Raw genomic sequence first — 18,929 nt, 5'->3', positions numbered from 1 at the left:
ACATTTACACAAACTTGATGAACTTGACATAAAGTCTAAGACTGTGAAAGATTTGCCTACAGCATTAGGGTGATAATGGATGTTGTCAGATGGGAATAGCAAGATGTTGGCTGTGATTAAAGGTGTAATTAAAATTATATTACCACCAAGTCTGCAAGAATAAAAAAAAACCAGAGATGTTAGCAGTGTAAAACTGTCAGGAAAGATGTTGACTTTAGGTTTGAAAAGCCCAGTGTGAAGGTTTATGGCCATCTTTCAGTGTTCTAATCCATCGTTCCTGACTAGTGAGAAAGAGAAGGCAAAGCTAGTACCCACAGAATAATTCAAAGGTGGTCTTGTAGCATAGCATGAAATTAATCTGCCTACATGAGTGACTCGCACATGAGAACATCCGATCTGGGGCTGAGCAAAATATACAAGACATGCAGGCTTTAATCAGAGGTTCCTTTGTCAACAAACATGAATGCAGGTCAGAGGATGTAAGGGACATTCTATCTGTTTTACCACAACACCTAGTCTGGGTTTTTGTTTTTTGTTTTTTTAAATACAGATAGGGCACAAACTGCCACCTGCTGTACAGCATGTACAGTGGGAATACATTAAATCAAAAGCAAATAGTAATTATAATTTTTGGAAATTCATCATATTCATACAAGTTTCCAACATGTCTGTGGTTTGGTACAAAAATGTTTGTATTGATTCAGTAACTAGTGTCAATTTAGCATCAACATGGAACAAAACATTATTTCCAATAATACATAAGGAGTAAGTTCCTCTTATTACTGAGGGAAGATAGAAACGTTGGACAGTTATGAGATGAACAAACTCAAAGAAAGATGTCCCTTGATTACTTACCAGTTTTTTGATACCACCATAAAGCCTGACTGTTCTCCTTGCTCTGCGGAACCGGGCCACACTGGCAATAGTCTCTGCAGCTAAAGCCTTGAGGTCCTTGACAGGTGAGTCCAGAATCTTCACGATGCTCTGCAGACCTCCCATGTCAACAATGGTCTGACGGATTTGTACGTTGTGACTGATCTTTCTCAGGATTTTCAGAGATCCAATCTAATCACAAACATACAGCAAACACAATAGTGGAGGCAAAGGCATACATGGTAAAAAAAATAAAAAAGAAAAGAAAAGACGGTGAAAAAAAAAAATACCCACACATGTCATTAGGCATAATTACTACCCTGTGTCTTTGAACAGGCACGCTCTCTGCCCAGCACTGGTGTTTCTGTAACTAAAACACAGGCTGGCACACATGGAGGGCTCTGTTCTTGCCTGCAGGACATCCAGGTCTAGCTTTGGCACAGTTACTCACTTTGCATTTGACTTCATCTGTATCCAGCAAGTTAATGAGGACTTCAAGGCCACCTACATCCCGGATGGCCAGTTGGCACGTCTCCTGCATCAAATTAAAGTCCAACATGGCGCATAGAGTGAGCACAGTGGCTGTCTGGTCGCCTCCCTGAAACAATAATGCCAAACATAAGTGAATGAAAATTGGAGACAAAAAGGAGAAAAGAGGAGTAAATTAAACACTAAACAGACAGTTGGAAAAGGGAGAAGGACAGAGAACCCCCACTACACGAGTACCCTAACCTGCCATACCCTACCCTGCTTATCTCTCATAATATGACTGCTTTATTTTGTTTATTGCACTGCCTGGTAAGTGTTTAACTATGTGGTAGAATTCACTGAGAGAAATAACACTGAGCTCACAACACTGATAAGCTCCACAATCATTAGCCACTGACTTAAAGATAGAAAAGGCCTAATAAGCCTAAATATATTAAGCTGTTTTTTGTCTTCACCAAGGGGATTTGGGGAGGATTTCCTGAGGTGTTGCTTTGAGGTGTTGCTTTTCACACATTTTTTGTTTTGTTTTTTTATTATACATTCTATGATACATAGCTTTAACTTAGAGTTGTTATGCTTGTTTGTTGTCCATCCATGTGTCCATCCTCATCTCCTAAACAGAAGATTTGGGTGATCAAAGAGTAAGGACATGACCTTCTGATTATTGAGAACAGCTGGATGATATTTTGTCAAATCTAGCACAAATATTCACTTGGACTTGTTTATTCATCTTAGAGGAAATGAGTCTGGACAGACATGGGTGTAAACTGCAAGTTCACTGGTTGGTGGAGGCGTGAAATCACACAGTAATTCTACTAATTTTTTAAGTCTAGCTACAGACATGTGACAGGAAATGAAGGGTTTCACTCGGTTTTTACCTCAACTTAACTATGATAATGACTAAATCAAGAAATAACAGATAGAGTTAAAATAGTGCATGTGTGGTCACATCCTGACATGTGCTGCTGTGGCAGCAAACCGGAATATTTGACTGTTTTCTTCTAAATTTAGGATCCAAGTGTCTTTTTTCAGAGTCTGCTCACACTGAATAAATCTCCATAATGTCCTATCTGTGGACAGATGCTGACAGCATTATGACACTTAAAACACCAGTCTCACAGTTGGTGCGTTGAGGTGGTTTAACTACTGTCCAGACAGGCAGCAGCATTGTTTTCATAACCATGACCATATTTAGTCTGTATCATATGCAGTTGCATAACACGATTTGTTGACATGCAATGGTTTTGATCACGCAAAAGGAAAAAATCAGTAGTCAGATAAAACAGCGGCAGAGTTAGCTGCAGTAATACTAGACCTGCTTCACAGCTTTGATATGTGACACTGAAATGTCTAGTCAGAAATCTTCTGGCAAGTGAATAATCAAATATTATTTCTTTTTTGCAGTGGTTTAAATGTGCCGCAGATAGAATTCTCATTTTGTGGATTCAAGGACCCCTCCATTCTGCCATGTTTGATATGCTTTTATTAGTTGCACACTTTGCACACAATTTGAGACTTCAGAGCCAGATCATTTCAACCAAACATAGGAATGTAAGATGTCCTGCTATCCCCACATAAGTAGAAAATAGCCCATCACAATATAGAAAGTTGCAGCAGTAATCTATTTCATGCAGCCGTTGGACAGTGTAGCTCATAACTGTAGGACTAGAACAAGGTTTCAAATGGTGTTTGATCATATCTCCCTCACAAAGCAGTGCTCAGACACAGCAGGATAATGGCCATGTGTTCACCATATCATGATGCCTAAATGTGAACCATTTGCCCATTAACAGCAGTGAATCTACTGCTTCCTTTTGTCTCCTACATTCTCAATCTTCAAAGGATTTCATCAGGCGAGGTTCATATCGTGTAAAAACAGCACACACACAAAAGCTATGTTGAGGAGCGATACCTGGGAGAACAGAAAACAGATATATGCTTTCATGTTTGTTGGCTTTGGTCTTGAAATAATGTCAGCATTCTTTAAAACATTGACAACATCTAACGGTCTTTTATGGTGAAAGATCTTTGACATATTCTGAGCATGATAAGGGGCAGATGTTCACAGTGGAATGGATTCAAACACTGTACTACTGCTGAACAAGAAATTTGAAATGTAGTAAATATTTCTGTAGTATCATGGCAGGCACTGAACAGTGTATGCTGCTGACTTGGCATTTCAGTCATCAAAAGTCTATACGATATGCTTAACTTGAACTTCAAATACAAAAATGCAAAGGAAATAGATCTGTGTGATAAACCTCAATGAGCTACTACGCTTACATGTAAATACTAAGATTAACAGTGAATGTTGATTTCACCAGATGCAAAAATAAGATATAAGAGAATGTGCATATAAATATGTGTGTGTATATATTTATGTATATGTATATGTATATATATATAAGATTGATATAATAGATGACAATTAATTTAGTAGTTAATTATAATTGATTAATCGTAACAGCCTTGAAATATTGAAATACATATTACTACAAGCTGAAAGGTATGATCAAAGACCCAAATTCTGGTCAAACTGAAACTAAGACTTAATGATGCCACTACAAAAAAAAAGACAGAGGATGACCAAGGCCATACCAATTAAATCCATAGAAATTGGATTATCTTAAGCATAATCTTTAAAAAAAAAATCGCCCATTTGATCCAATGGATGTCAAAAAAGAAAACCAAAGTCAGTAGGATTAACCCTGTCCAGACCATGAATGTTTGGCAGCACCTATTGAGCACATGGTGTTAATAGAGGGCCAAGACAACGACAGGATTACAGGGTGTAAATTTTACTTTACTTCATGTGAAAAAAGTTAAATCCATGGTGGCAAGGAAAAGTCAGGGGAACACTAAAGGTACAAGGACACACCATCTGGAACCATGAATGAAACAATGAATAACAACTGTGCAAGGTTTTCAATAGATGTCAAGACATTTTTTAACATAATATGTGAGAATGTCCCTTTGTTGGTGGCACCACAAAATATATTCAATGCTCCCCAAAGTCAATTTAATTAACTCCATGATGAGGTCAAGGATGTAAATGTCAGGATATTATGAGAAACCTACTTAGTCTTTTCCAGATGTATACACCAAGAGTCACTGTGTCATTTGAACCAAGCTACTGAAGGAAGTGATAATCACGATCAGAGATAATTAAAGACACTTGTATTAATGCTTTAGCCCTTTGTCTGGTGGAAGTGTACAATGCAAATTGAGTTTCAGAGGATTGAGTTCTATTTGTGAGGTGCAATCTACATAAGCCACTTAAAGATGCTTAAAGCATTTTGTCTCTTCCTTTGCTGCAGGTGTCTTAGGCTGAGCTGAAGCCTTTTGCTTGACTGAATGGAGGTCTTATTCTAGTCTGGCTGCTCTGCAGCAGCATCAGCAGACAGGATTCTCCAGACAGAGCCTGCCCTGGCTGAGCAACTCCAGGCCTATAAATCAGAGCACTAAGCACGTGGGAGCAGATACAGGGTTAACAGGGCTGTAAATGATACCCAATTGACCTCAGGCTCTTTTCGTGATGCAGTTATGTCATGTATATTTTGCGCACAAGTGTGCGTAGCTTGGACCTCACGCCAACACGGGTTACTCTGCATTACTGAATAGAAGTGTTCAGGTAATAGTGTATGTCAGGTAGACTCAGGCCACTGCCAGGGCTTCACAGAGCTTAGAGTGAGACAGAAGCGTCTCGGCAGAGGCTGAACCAGTAGATGCATGAGGTTTCAGACATCTCTGCAGTCTACAGCTGACATACTGAGGCTACTAATGACAAGAACAACCCGACCCCCTGCTCTATTATGGGGAACATGAACGCTCACTGTAGAGACAGAATGAATGATTACTGATACTTCCTTACTTCATATTCGACATAAGATACCCTATAACTTGATCACTTAATAAGCCTTGCTGCCATACAGTAGTGAGTACAGTGCATGCTGAGAGCATGTCCAGTCATGTCTTCAAGTTGAAAAGTTGCTAAAATTGAGAATTAAATGATGCAATTATTCGTGTAAGTAAATTATCCGGATTAGGCAGGTAATAAATGTATTACAAGCTGTTAAAAATAAATGTTTGAACTGTTATTAAAACAAAAAAGCCTGGATACTTACAGCATCATTAGCTACTAATTAAAATGAACAAAAATGAGCTGATATTGGCTGCTGTTCACTGAGGACAGGATCAGCAGCAGTCAGAATGTGTTTCACATGAGCAGATTGGGGCAGTAGTACTTTGACTGCCCAGCAGAGGGGGAGAAACCTTAATGAGGCCTGAGCACAAAAACATGTGTCAGGACCTGGATCAGTTTGTTAATCGATGGTATTTTACACTCAGGGTGAATATATAATTAGATATGCACATTTTTGAAATTTATCAAAAAAGGCTAAACAAAATACAGTATATAATTGAAAAAAAAAAAAAAGGGACAAATATAAATAAATTATGAAATCTGTAAAAATTAAAGAAATCGATTAAAATAAGGTGAACCAAATATTGAAATGTTTAACAGTTAACCAGTAACACATTGTATGTCAGACACAATATTTATATTTTTGAGAAAATTTAAATTGTTTAGTGTTTGGAAAGCCACCAGCCTAACCAAGAGCAGCTGTTGAGTTTTATTTTATTTAAACTCAGACAAAACACTAACATTTTTGGCTTAGTTGGCTAAATAATTATGTGAAGTACTTCAGTCCTAATTAGTAAAACAGGCCTTTCACACTTGAAACATAGCAAAATTGATCATTTGTTTCCATTCTATACCAAGGGCTGACAGTGTATACAACCACATACACACTTAATGCAGCCAATGAATATTAATAATTTTAAATTGCTCATAGTATGGCACAATCACAAACACAATCCACTGAGCACGGCTAAAATACATTCAATCTTCATGTTGGAATTTATGAGAAACAATGTAAGCATTGTACAGATGCAAATCTCCAGCCAAACAGAAATAATAAAAAAACAAATAAACACACAGCCCAAGGCAAATATTCTTCGTAAATATCATTAGAACATAAAACAGATCATCAAACACACTTCATGTAAGTGTTACACTTCCTTGAGTATAAATGGCTGTCTATAGTGCAACGGAAAAGGAGAAAAAAACATCTCCTCCTAAAATAAAACAGATATTTAACTTGGCTCACAGTAAGTTTCAGCGTCTGATGGTAATGATATTATAAAATGACTACTGGACAAAACCCATAAATAACTGTGCTGTGTGGTTTCCAGAGAGATAGAGCGCTGGGACATGTTGGTTACTGCAGTGCCGCATCTTGCTGAAGCAAAAACACAGAAAGCCTAAAGCTCACAATCCAACGAAAAAACTATAAAATGCACAAACCAGTATCTAAATTTGCCTCTTTTGCAGAGTTTACATCATCTTTTTCTCTTTTCTGGAAAAGATAGCAGCCTGGTTTAGAGTGGGAATTTCCTTCCATTATATTCTATTTTACTTAGCTAAAAATATCTACCTCAAATTAAACTTTGCAATGGCATTTTATATAAAAGTTGCACTGTGAACAATCCTATTTAGCACCAAGCCACAGAAATAAGAAAACAAATAATACTAGAATATGTTTGACATATTTGTACGGCTGATCAGAAGAGTCACCTTGCAGCAGGACACGTCCGTCAAAATAAAGTTTCTCTGTAAAAACATTTTGATGATATTGTCCAGATAAACAGATAATAGAGATGACTGAGTGAGGTAGATCATAGGTATTCATATTCAGTCTGGGTCATTGGTGTTTCTGTCCTCTTTTTTTCTTTCCTTTCCATGTTTTGACACATTAATATTCACCATATGCCCTGTCAGACCTATCACAGACTCGCTTCATTTTTAAGCTTCTGCGGTGTGGGCAAACAGTGCGTACAGCTGCTGCCGTCAGACAGCTCTTTCCCCTGTGCCTTGGCTCATGTGCAACCAAACAGGCTTGTGTCAGAAACCAGGAATCTGCGAGCCCAGCCAACCACTTCAATCGGCATCTCCCTGCAAAGCACCACGTTAAATTGGAGCAACGTATACTTTATTTCATCTGGCATCCTTTTTTTTTCTTTTTTTTTTTTATGAGTGGCACCTTGGTATGTCTGACGCAAAACAGAAAGGTGGGATTATGTGATTGGAATATTACTTTATGCGATACTATCAACTCTTAAGTTCTTCCACACATCCATGACTGAATATAATTTTCCACGCTTTGCTGTTCAGACGAGAATTTTGAAATGTAAATACTGATTTAGGTTAGCAATGGAATTCTAGTACAGATGGTAAAGGAGCATGGACTTTACTGTTTTCTCTTAGTCGTGGCCTTCCTTCACCTGCTTAAGTACAAATGTCTGGATTTAAATCAATTTAAACAGCCTAAAAGTCCAGGGTGACATTTCCATACCTTCAGGTACTTGACCAGTTTCTGGATCTGCCAGTATTCAGGGGGCAGGTCAGTGTTACTCTCCAGACGGCGCTCTGACTGCTCTTCTTCCTCCTCACTCTGAGAGGAACTCTCACTGGAAAGCTCCATGGCTCTTGCTGGGGTCTTACTGAGCAGCAAAAGAACAACAACAGTGAATGTTTGATCACAGATAACAATCTACTGTTGTGGGACAGTGTAATGTGTGGACAACACATGGTCAGGAAAGATTTATTTTCCTGTGTTTTGAAAAGAAAAACACCCTTTCTCATCCCACACAGTAAGACTGATTAAGGATGTTGAAATTCATGTGTCAGATTTGAACTTCCTCCGAATCTAAGCAACAGGAACAAGAATAATGTCAAGGGAGGACTGGAGTCATCATCATATACACAGTAAAGGCTCGAGCGAGGCTATTGATGCAGATGGTTTTTTGAAGTTGCTCGGACCGCTTGGATATCTGTATCATGAAAACTGGGCACAGTGGAGTAATGAAATTTGGGACACATGCATATGGGGCCGCTGAGAGACAGTTCTTCTGTACATAGAAATACAATTTCCAGGGGGTGCATATTATCAGATGGAGCCAGCAGATATGAGGGAATGTTTTCCAGGAAGCAACAAGATAAATCTTGAACAAGAACTTCATGAATTTGCCAGGCCTGTGTAATCAAAAGTATGAGTGAGTGAACGTACCCTATGGTCATTTTTGCACATACACCCAAAAACACTAAACAATTGCTAGACTTGATTGAGCATTGATTTCTGATGCTAGCAGAATCTATACATTAGCAGACATGAAGACAGTTTGATAGAGTTATTGCACATTGTAATTAAAAAGTATTCACAATAAGTTGATCATAATTAATACCTATTATCAAGTTAATTGTGAATTGTTAATATTTAATGGGATTTACTTGAAAATGCATTCATACAGCCCCAATTATGCATTGTGAAGTGCCAGAAAGGAGAGCCACCTGAGAATTTGGCAATAACATTGTGAATTATTTAGGTCATGGTAATCGTGTCATTAAGTCTTATTATTGTCCCATTCCCACTGATTAATTCTTTAAAATATTTTTTTGTTCAGAATATGGGTTGATATTTCTGCATGTTGTAGGTCGTGATGAAACAGTTTTCTGTTCTTCTTATATTCTTGTTTAAGTAATTTCACCTATGAGTGCAAATATAATAAATAAATATAAATATGATAAATTGAACCGTAACACAGGACACTTACATTTTCTGAGAGGAGGACAAGTGTCCAGGTAACGAGGACAAGGAAAATTCTGCTTTCATCTTGCTCTTGGCTCCCAATCCCTGCTTTTTCTTCCGTATTTCACTAGACATCTCCATTCCAGAGCTGTTCCTAGATTTCCTTTCCTCGGCTTTACTGTAATGACAGTAAAATATGAGTCATTATGCCTGCTTCTATTTTGAAAATGGTTATTTTTCTAAAATAATCATTATATAACAATTTGAGACTCTGCAGAGTTTTTTTTTAGCAGCTGATACTTTTATCGTGAGCCAGTTTCTTTTCAAATGGGTACAGATATAATATACAGCTGCAACAACTCAGCCCTTGCTAGATCTATTTATCAATCAAAGAACATATGGGATAGATCTTTTGGAGATTTAAAAAAAAAAAACTTTTTCCTATGTTTTCTGTCTGATATTGGGCAGTACGATTCCCCAACTGTGAGTCAGATCATTGTAATTGAAGATATTGTCCTAAAATTTTAAAAACATATTACAATCTCTTTATAATTTGTGACCGCAGGCTTAGAATCACTGTCATCGCACCTCTGCCCATTACACTGTAGGGCGATGATATTTCAGGACACATCTTACAGGGAATTATCACATACCCGCACGGAGACATGAGACCAAGATTCTTCCATCTTGGACATGGCTCATATTTCGTCTTGTTCAGCATATGCTGTTTTCTCGACTTGTCTTGCACATTCTTTTCCTGTTGCTCGTAACACCTTTGGAGTTCGCCTTGTTCTTCCATATCAACCGATTCCACATGCTGGTGGATGATCTGTGTTGATGGAAGTTCTTGAACTGCAGAGGTCTGTTGAAAAAAATGTTTAAAAAATATATTTTTTAATTGCTTGGTGAGATGCTGTAAACTGTACATTTTGTGTGTTAAAATAAAATTGATATGTATTTGGGTTTCCTTGAATTATGCTGAGTAAAACAAGCAAACTATTCAACACTGACTTTCAGGTGTGCTCTTCATGAAGCTGTTTATTGGCCATTTTAATTCAAGAAGAAGCATATTAAAACAACAGAAAAGCATAAGTGAGATATATATAAATACATAAAATCACATAAAACCTTTTACTCAACAATATACAGGCTTGTGTAACAATTTAGCCTTTATTGAGGTACTGGAATTAAATAATACATTCCCAGTGCTTTGCACAGAATGGGTCCCCCTCTGTTAACTGGCTGAACAATATCAAAAAGTTTATTGTTTCTGTCCAGTCCCCCCACCTAAAACCTTACAACATGGCACAGACAAAGTTCTACAAGTCTTTATACCAAACTTTACAACCTATATATGAACGCCAATGAGACGCATATGAATGGTTAGCAGCAGGCAGGAGGGTTTTTAATCACAGACACCTGCTTTGGAGAAATACGTAGCTCAGAATGTCATTGGTTGTTATGGACTCGACATTTTTGAGTTAAGGGAAAAAAATAAAATGTGTTTCTGTGGGTTGTGTTCATGCACAAACTGGAGCCAAGCATTCCCGACCGCTTTTCCAAAGACTTGTTTTTCATAAAGCACAAAGTGAGCTGCTATTGAAAACATACAATTCAATTCACCCAAGCACGGACCCAGAGTCTGACTTCGTTAGGATGACCAATCTTCTTTAATTCTATTACATTTAAAGTAGATAAACTCCATATGCACATGCACATGTTTGATACCTGATGTGCCACGGCAAGATATTCTTTTACAGGTGCCTCTATGCTTCTTAAACTACAAGCCTGCAAACAAACACTGTATTGGGCCAAATTAATGCACTCACATTTGTTTTATAGCAGGTTACATTCAATTATTAGCACTTAAGCATGCATTTGCTTCAAGCATTTAACAAAACAACCTAAACTTCAGCTACTAACATGTACTTGTGGCAGGCTTGGATCTAATTACTTGATCCATACTGATGGAAAATCAGCAGGGACAAAAATCTGAAGCTATTGGCCACGAAACATCTGTCGGTGGCAGGATTCAAGCCGTTTCTGTTGACTGATTGTGACAATGAGGCAGTCCACATTAATTTCAGGATGTGAATAACAAAAACAAATCCACAACCCGCAGAGAATTTGCCTTTCAGTGAGTGTCTTGTGCATGCAAATACACAGCATGTCCAATTTCCAATCATGCAGTGATGTCAAAACAAATCCACAACACAGAACAGAGAAGGCGAGTGTGCTTCCTCCCTGTGTTGCAGCCCTCGACTATCTTGGCTGCCTCTGCTCATTTGACTGAGGCTGTCTAATCTAATAGAACTGTTAAAAACAACCTGCTTCCTCACAGTGGAAGCGAGCAGATATGTTTGGAGATTAGGTGTTGTTATCTTTGGCTGTCGCCTTCCATCTTTGGGCTCTCTGTGCTGCGAGTCAGAGAGCTGAGCTGCAGCGATGTAGGCTTGTGATCCTGACAGACACCTCTGCTTTGGCAATCATTTTCAAGGTGGACTGGATCACGTCAGCTAGAATAACTACAATTACTTAATACCTCACACACAGAAGGCGCATAGCACCATTTAATTGCTGTTGTCAGCAATCAATCAAATACATTTCAAGATGGTGTTTTTTTTTGTTTTTTTTTAAGTTGACACTGTTACATGACGGTGATTAGCCCAAGCAGAGACGGAAAGAAAATACCCAGCAGTGAGAGTGAAACAAATGTTACAGGAAACGACCACGCACATATGAACAGTTAAATAAATCAAATAAAAAAAGACCTTGACAATGCTTTTGTGCTCCACAGACCCATTCACAGTGATATTTGCTGCAGCTGTCCATCACTTTGTGAATGTTCAGACAAAAGGCACCACATTTCAGAGAGGACTCATAAAAAAAACATCAAAATATTCTCTCTTTTTTTGTGTTTTTTTTACACAGTTCTGTCTGACACAGTTCATTGGTTCATCAAAGTCTTCAAAACCTTGACCTCATTGAATGTTGTTATTGAACCTTTAGATCTAGTAAAGAAAGATATGGACCATTTGCTGTTTCATAAGGAAAGCACTTAAGATGCACTCTAAAGGCTAAAGCTGTCAGATATAATTTAATCTCCAATCATCCCCAATTCTATAAAATAAGACACCCATTCCAAAATATAAAAAAAGGTCCACATTTAAACAAAATGGTAAATACAGTATATGGTAAACAGGGTGTGGATGCTTATTCTAAATACCAAGGTCTACATGTTCACATTGCCAACATGGAACCTTTATAAAAAGGTTCTACCTGGAACCAAAAACAGTTCTCTCTATGAGGACAAGCCATATATATATATATATATATATATATATATATATATATATATATATATATATATATATATATATATATATATATATATATATATATATATATATATATATATATATATATATATATATATATATATATATATATATATATATATATATATATTATATGGTTCTACTTAGCACTTTTATTTCTCAGAGTGTATGACAAACCTGGAGATGAAAAAAGTTCCTCCATTGGGCAATGTGAATAGCCATACACAATGTTGAGTCAATCCAATTAAAACATAAAGGTAAAAGTGAAAACTCCCACTGCTGGTGGGAAAAAAAGAAATCAAAAGCCATTAGGAATATTCATTTGGGGACCATATGTTTAATCATAATCCATCTAATAGTTGGGATTCTTGAGTCTGAACCAAAGTGGTGGATCAACAAATCAACCAAAAGAGCCATTATGTTAATGACGTTAATAAATAAAAGAGTGAGTATGAATGGCTGTCAAAGACTTAGGGCAGTCAATGCCCTGCAGTAACGATGCATGGAAAATCCTAAGGAACAATTCAAAAAGATTTTATTTTACTTTGTTCAACTGTTTCTTATGAGTAGACTTTTTGTTCCGAAAGTAACGTGGCATGACTTATGGTCTTTCAGAAGTTCATATTTTTGAATCATTGAGATGAATATGAATGACGGCATGTAAATGAGTACTAGTGATCCTTGCTTTTGGATTTGCACAACACATTATTGTTTTTCCAGCACATTTAAACGAGTAAGACTGACAAAAAAACAAACAGTATAGTCTGCATTGTAAGATAGTATAGAGTAAAATAAGCTTGTTTAAAAGAGTGTCCTTGGCTGGATTGAACTATGGTCTTTTACTTGTATAATACGCATAACCTGCGTACAGAGCAGACAGAGAGCAGTATGTGGACTTTCAAGGCTTTCAATGAGCGAGTGATGATGCCACATTTTCCTACAAACATCAGAGTGAGTGAGAGAGAAAAAAGATTGTACCTCTAAATGATTAACAGATTCTTGAGAGCAGCTGGAATATATTATCAGGGCTATTTGTTATGTCGTCAAATTACTAAAGCAGAAAATAGTACTACTGAATAAATCACGCATATTTCAATGTGTGTGTGTGTACTTGCATTTCTTACCTATTTAGGACATTTTCTGGCATAAACACTAACCTTCTCAGGACCAGTAGTCTAATGGAGACCAAAGTTTGGTCGTAATGAGGCAGTACTTAATTTCTGAGGAACTGCTAATTTCTGAATTGTGGTTAGGTTAAGGTTAGGGTTAGGCATGAACTGGTTCTGGTTAAGGCTATGGATAATACTTTGTTGGCTGTCCAAATGAACTGATATCAATGTAGCGTTCTGAGAAGAATAGCTGTGTGAACCTGTGTGTGTGTCTGTGTGTGGTATGGGGCTCAGCGTTTTTTAATGTTGGAACACGAAGGAGGTCGATTTAGACATTTTTCAAGGCAGTGACAACCAGACACTAGCTCACTAGCATTAAAGACACAGCATCAGTACAGACACTGATTACACTCCAAACTTTGTTTATGAATATGAGTCATACAGCATCAGTGATCAAGTCAGAGGTTTAGAGAGAAAGACCTCGTTCATGGGACAAAGAGGCATTTCAGCGCCCACACTGTCGCTTCAAGAGCTAAAATTCAGGGCTGCAAAAAAAGGTTTCAATGTGTTGATGATAATTGCTTCTGCCTGTATTCTGATGTACCTGCTTGTTTATGTGCTCGGCAAAATATGGAGATCGGCTCTTCAGAAGTGTTAGCAGGTCTTTGTATGTATCACTTGTTCGCTCGTAGCCACTCTCTGCCCCCTCCTGTTTTATGCCCTGTGAAAACAACGTGAAAAACAGTCTCATTAATTCTAAAAACCACAGTTATAATGCAACCCACATGCCAGCTGGAGGAGCTGAAGTTACAAGGCTCGAAGTATCTCTAGCCAGCCTCAGAGAGGAAGTGTGAAACCATGTAAACCACTAAATTTGGTGTAAGACACTGGGGTGTCTTTTGCATCAATGTCACCCATATTGTTTTTTTCACCTTGGTTCACCTATTTCCAGGGAAAAGAAACAGAGACAGGAAACCGACCGCTTGTCAGGTACTGCTGTATCCAAAATCCTATTGAAGAAATTATTGCGCACACATTCTGAATGGCTTGTGACATTTACCAAGTACCTGGAAACTTAAAGAACTATCCTCAAAGAGAGATTTATGTGAGTAACATTTGAATCAATTTAAAGTTGTTTACTGCTGCTCCAAATATTAATTACAATATATGTCTGTCTAATGACAATCCAAGTTGTTTTTTTGTTTTTTTAATAAAGCCATCTGATCTTGGTAAATGCACCAACAATGGATACTGTGAGGAATCATTCAGAACATAATATATGCATTTCACATACAGCACATACATGCTCACTTTCACTTACTTATATTTTCCTTTCACATGTGTTTGTTGTCACTCTCACACTTTCCTATTATTAGGCAAGTGATGAACGATGTCTGGTTTCTTCCAGGCATGAAGCTTGGAATTGATGCTAAACAGTTCAGTCTTGGTTTCATTAGACCAGAGAATCTTGTTCCTCACAGTTTGACAGTCCTTCAGGTTTTTTGCAAACTAGCAAAATTTCATGTGTGAGGCAAGGCCAAATACTGTAGGTGGATTCCTGCAGTGAAGTTTGAACTTCTGGATATATCTTCAATCTCCACATAATTCTGCCTGTAAGCTATGCAGGCAGCTTCACACCCTCATGGTTCGTTTTTGTTCAGATTTGAAGCTATGAATAGACAGTTCTTCTTTTCTTATTCATGCCAAACTAATTGAATTAGTAAAGTCAAGTCAACAAATGTACGTGGGTTTTCTCCAGTTTCCCATTGTAGTCCAAAAACATGCAGAGGTCATGTCGGCTTTTCACACAGCCCCGTCACTCTCATATGGAAGATAAAGCAGTAGACTAAATAAATTAATGAATGTCCCTCTAGCAATTCATACTGTAATTAGCATCTGGAGCTACTTGTGCAGTTATTAGTGATATTTATTGAATTTGTATTAGTTTTCCACCAGTGGCAGACTTGTTTGACCTTGCAAACAATGGCCCACCCTTTCACTCCTTCAACCACCCCATTATAAAGGTTTCCATCCAAAGCCCAGTTGATATTCATGTTTTTCATAATGTTTTGAAAGTATGTTTGTTTCTGTTCGATCCCGTCCAGAACTACATCACATTAAATGTGGAATATAAATGTGCATGTAAACCTATAATCAGCCTGTTATGAGCTATTGATTATCAATTGTATGCACTTTTGTATTGTATGTGGAAAGTGCCTGATTTCAATATATTCGCTACTTTATCACCTGGGAGCAGCATATCCAGCACTTGTCACTCTTCAGGGCATAGTTGGGCACCAGAAAAACATTTAAACATTCTCTGGGCTTTCTCAGAGAAGTGATCCTAATCTCAATGAGACAGCCTGAATAAATAAAGATTTAAATGTAATTTAAATCTGCTGTTCATTCCAAATGGACTAATGTACATGGGACCTAATGTTGGCAGAAGCAGTTGTTTTGCAGGTAAACTCAGGTTAGTCTAAAATGATAGAAGATAGCACTCTTGGACCTTGTGCCTGGTACAAAATGTATTATTTTTTACCTTACTGTTATAGCTTTGGAAACTCAAAACGTTGTTTCTTCTTCATATTCACATAATGAGAAACACAAGAAGAAACACCTTTTTGATGAATCCTTGTCCTTGAAACCTCACATTAGATACATCAACAACAACTAAAATAGAATACTGATATACTGGGGAAAACCGACAATTTAATAAACTCTGACATTTTTTTTCCTTACATTAATTATTGTAACATAGCCTGAACTAGTACTCATCAGACTAAACTTGAACACATTTATTGTGTTCAGAAACAAGCACTAAGAGTCATTTGTTGTGTGCATCAAAGACATTCCTCTCAGCCTGTTTCATGAACTGGGTGTTCTCAGCATTTATCAATCTTCACATGGATTTATTTGTTCACTGTTCTTTAAAAACAACCTTTCCTCCTTTTTTTCCCATGGCATGAATTTATTTATAGCCATCAACTTCAAACATATCCCACGTGTAGCTTCAGTCTCCTCAGAGCCCCTCATTTCCATACCTCTCAATTCTACATTCTCTAGTGTGGATCCAAAATTTGGAATTCTCTATCAGTGCATTTTTTTAAGATATGTCTTAACAACAGATCAAAAAAGAAAAATAATTTATTCTGTGGGCTCAATACTTTCCATGTGGCTTTCCAATATAAACTGAGTCCTGTCCTTTGGATACTGGTTGTTTTTTTGTTTCATTTTTACCTGGTTATTTGTCTCTGAACCTTTTATTTTTTTTACAACACATGAAAGTGTTTTTCCAAATTATTTTCAATGATTTGCTTTGTGAATGCTCCTTGGATGTTTAACCCTATTGTTGTTGTCATGATTTATTGGAGCAATAAGTTTGTCTTCTGATATGACGACATAACTGATATTTATCATCTAAATAATATTTAATAACTATAGTTGTTGCCTGGAGAATGCCAACTTTTTTAGCAAACCTCCTTCACATCCTTTTTGTTGTACTTGTATTTTTTATATGAGAAAATAAATAAAATCAATTAAAGTTAAATACATTAAAAGCTACTTAATAACGATATGGCACAGCATGCGTTTTGACTTTAAGGGGCCTAGATTTTTGTTGGGTTGCCAAATATGTTGTAACTCTTCCTCACTAACCTTGCAGTTGTGTGGCTCTTGCAGTAACGTATCCAGCTGAACCAGTGATCTGAGGAACTACTGTTATTTATGTGACTGTACAATAATGAAATGGTCTATCTTAAATGATTATCCAGAAAACTGGTCTTGTTAAGAAACCACCTTGAACATTTTCTCACACAAAAGGGAAGCATTGCATTGATTACTGGGGCTGATGTAGCTCACAGTGTGTTATCTTCTTACCCCATTTAGAAAAAATCCAGCAGTGCTGCAGGTGATGCAGAGGTTCTCTGTGTCACAGGGCTCAACCACAAGGTAACACACCTCACCATACACCTGTCTCCACGGAGGGGCCCGGCAGCCATTTGAAAATTCAAAATCTTAAAAATGAACAAAGAAAAAGAGCAGATAAACTCCAGCAGTCTTGTTGCAAATGTTAGTATGTGCCTACATGCCAAATCAATATTAAAAAGAGTAGCAGTGGATCCAAAAACAAAATACAAAGTACAACTTAGCAGCACAGAACAGAGCCACGGTTTCATTACAAACTTCCCTTTTACACAGCAGGGCAACACAGTGACCATTATCTTTTAAATCTGGTCTGGGGAGACAACATTTATCACTTGGTGGACACATGCCAATGAATGCTTTGTCAGAGAAGAATAAATAAACTGTCATTAGGCAAAAACATGCACTGACTAATGACTTAGTAAACTTGAATCTGACACATATAATGACTTCCATATCTGTTGTAGTGACAGAACACAGGCATTTTATGCTTTGGAATACTCAGCAATAGTGTTAATAGCAATTGCTTGTCTTGCAACACAGCGAAACGTGGAGATAATTCAAACCTGATGTGTATCGAACCGACTTCAACAACCTCTTCTCCCCTTCGCTGCAGAGCCTTTTCAGCGACTCAATGTCACTCTTTAATGCAGTGGGGTTGAGCTCGACTCTGATGAAAATGTAGAATAACAAAGCAAAACAGACATCTGATTCATCTTGTTCATTCATGTTTGATTTTATAAACCAACTGCCTGTTCCAATCAGAAACAAAAGCATGTCAGAATACATTGTAGTGGATCTATTAGACAGAGCAAAAAGATTAAAGATGGGTTGTAAATCTCATTGAATGCTCAGAGAATAGGAGATAAAAGAGAAGCACCTACTCTATTTCTTCAAGTAGCTTGCCGAGGAGCTGTTTGTCCATATGTTGGAGCAAATGAAATAAGTTGATCTTGACCTCTGGTTCTTTTGCTTGGTCTTTGTCTAGCAGATGCAGCACATCAGTGTGGGAGTCTTCTTTCTCCAAGATGTTAGCAAAGCAGGGACCAAGGACTTTAACCATGGCGTCTTTATTTTCTGAATAAAAAGAGTAACAGATGCTGTTTTGTGTATTCAAAAATGTGAATTGGGTTACTTTTTGGAGTCACAATAAAGCATATAAGTGTTTTCTTTTTTTCCACACACTTTCTTCTCTATAAAACATCTACCAGCAATGAAAATGAGTTATACCATATTCCTCTGTTAGACAAATATATTATATCTCTTTTTAGTAGCAGCCTGAAAGAAAATTCATATCCTTAAAGAATTAGCAATGGCAGGATAATTAGATGGTTGTAGAGAGTAACAAGAAGGACAAACAAATTAAATCTGTGGGTTATGGAGGTATTCATGTGGCTGGACGACTCAGGATGCAAATGATATTCAAACCTCAACTTGTGGTCGTTGTGCTTACCTTCCAGACATGCTCGAAGCTCCTCCAGCTTCTTATCAACTGCCAGATGAACTAGTTTGGAGAACTGACTGAAGCTGCGGACAGAAACAGTAGGAGG

At 37.4% G+C, this 18,929-nt stretch overlaps 1 protein-coding gene across 1 annotated transcript in view; it reads right to left on the bottom strand.

Annotated features, from left to right (window-relative positions):
* odad2 (outer dynein arm docking complex subunit 2) overlaps positions 1–18,374 on the bottom strand; it is a gene marked incomplete at its 3' end in the record, with an annotated part of 38,731 nt that extends 20,357 nt beyond the window's left edge. Inside the window, exons 1-8 of the mRNA XM_083901840.1 lie at positions 18,264–18,374; positions 17,946–18,049; positions 17,335–17,471; positions 14,060–14,176; positions 9,662–9,867; positions 7,776–7,923; positions 1,325–1,471; positions 856–1,065 (exon numbers count right to left, since the gene is read on the bottom strand). Coding sequence (XP_083757966.1) covers positions 856–1,065; positions 1,325–1,471; positions 7,776–7,923; positions 9,662–9,867; positions 14,060–14,176; positions 17,335–17,471; positions 17,946–18,049; positions 18,264–18,304 — 1,110 coding nt within the window. The 5' untranslated portion in view covers positions 18,305–18,374. The remainder of the gene's footprint in view (positions 1–855; positions 1,066–1,324; positions 1,472–7,775; positions 7,924–9,661; positions 9,868–14,059; positions 14,177–17,334; positions 17,472–17,945; positions 18,050–18,263) is intronic.
* Between the last annotated feature and the right edge of the window lie 555 nt (positions 18,375–18,929).

Source organism: Microchirus variegatus, assembly GCF_963457635.1.
Source record: "Microchirus variegatus genome assembly, chromosome: 15".
Taxonomy (NCBI): Eukaryota; Metazoa; Chordata; class Actinopteri; order Pleuronectiformes; family Soleidae; genus Microchirus; species Microchirus variegatus.
The sequence above is the reverse complement of the archived record's forward strand: the minus strand, read 5'-3'. Positions and strand labels throughout refer to the sequence as shown.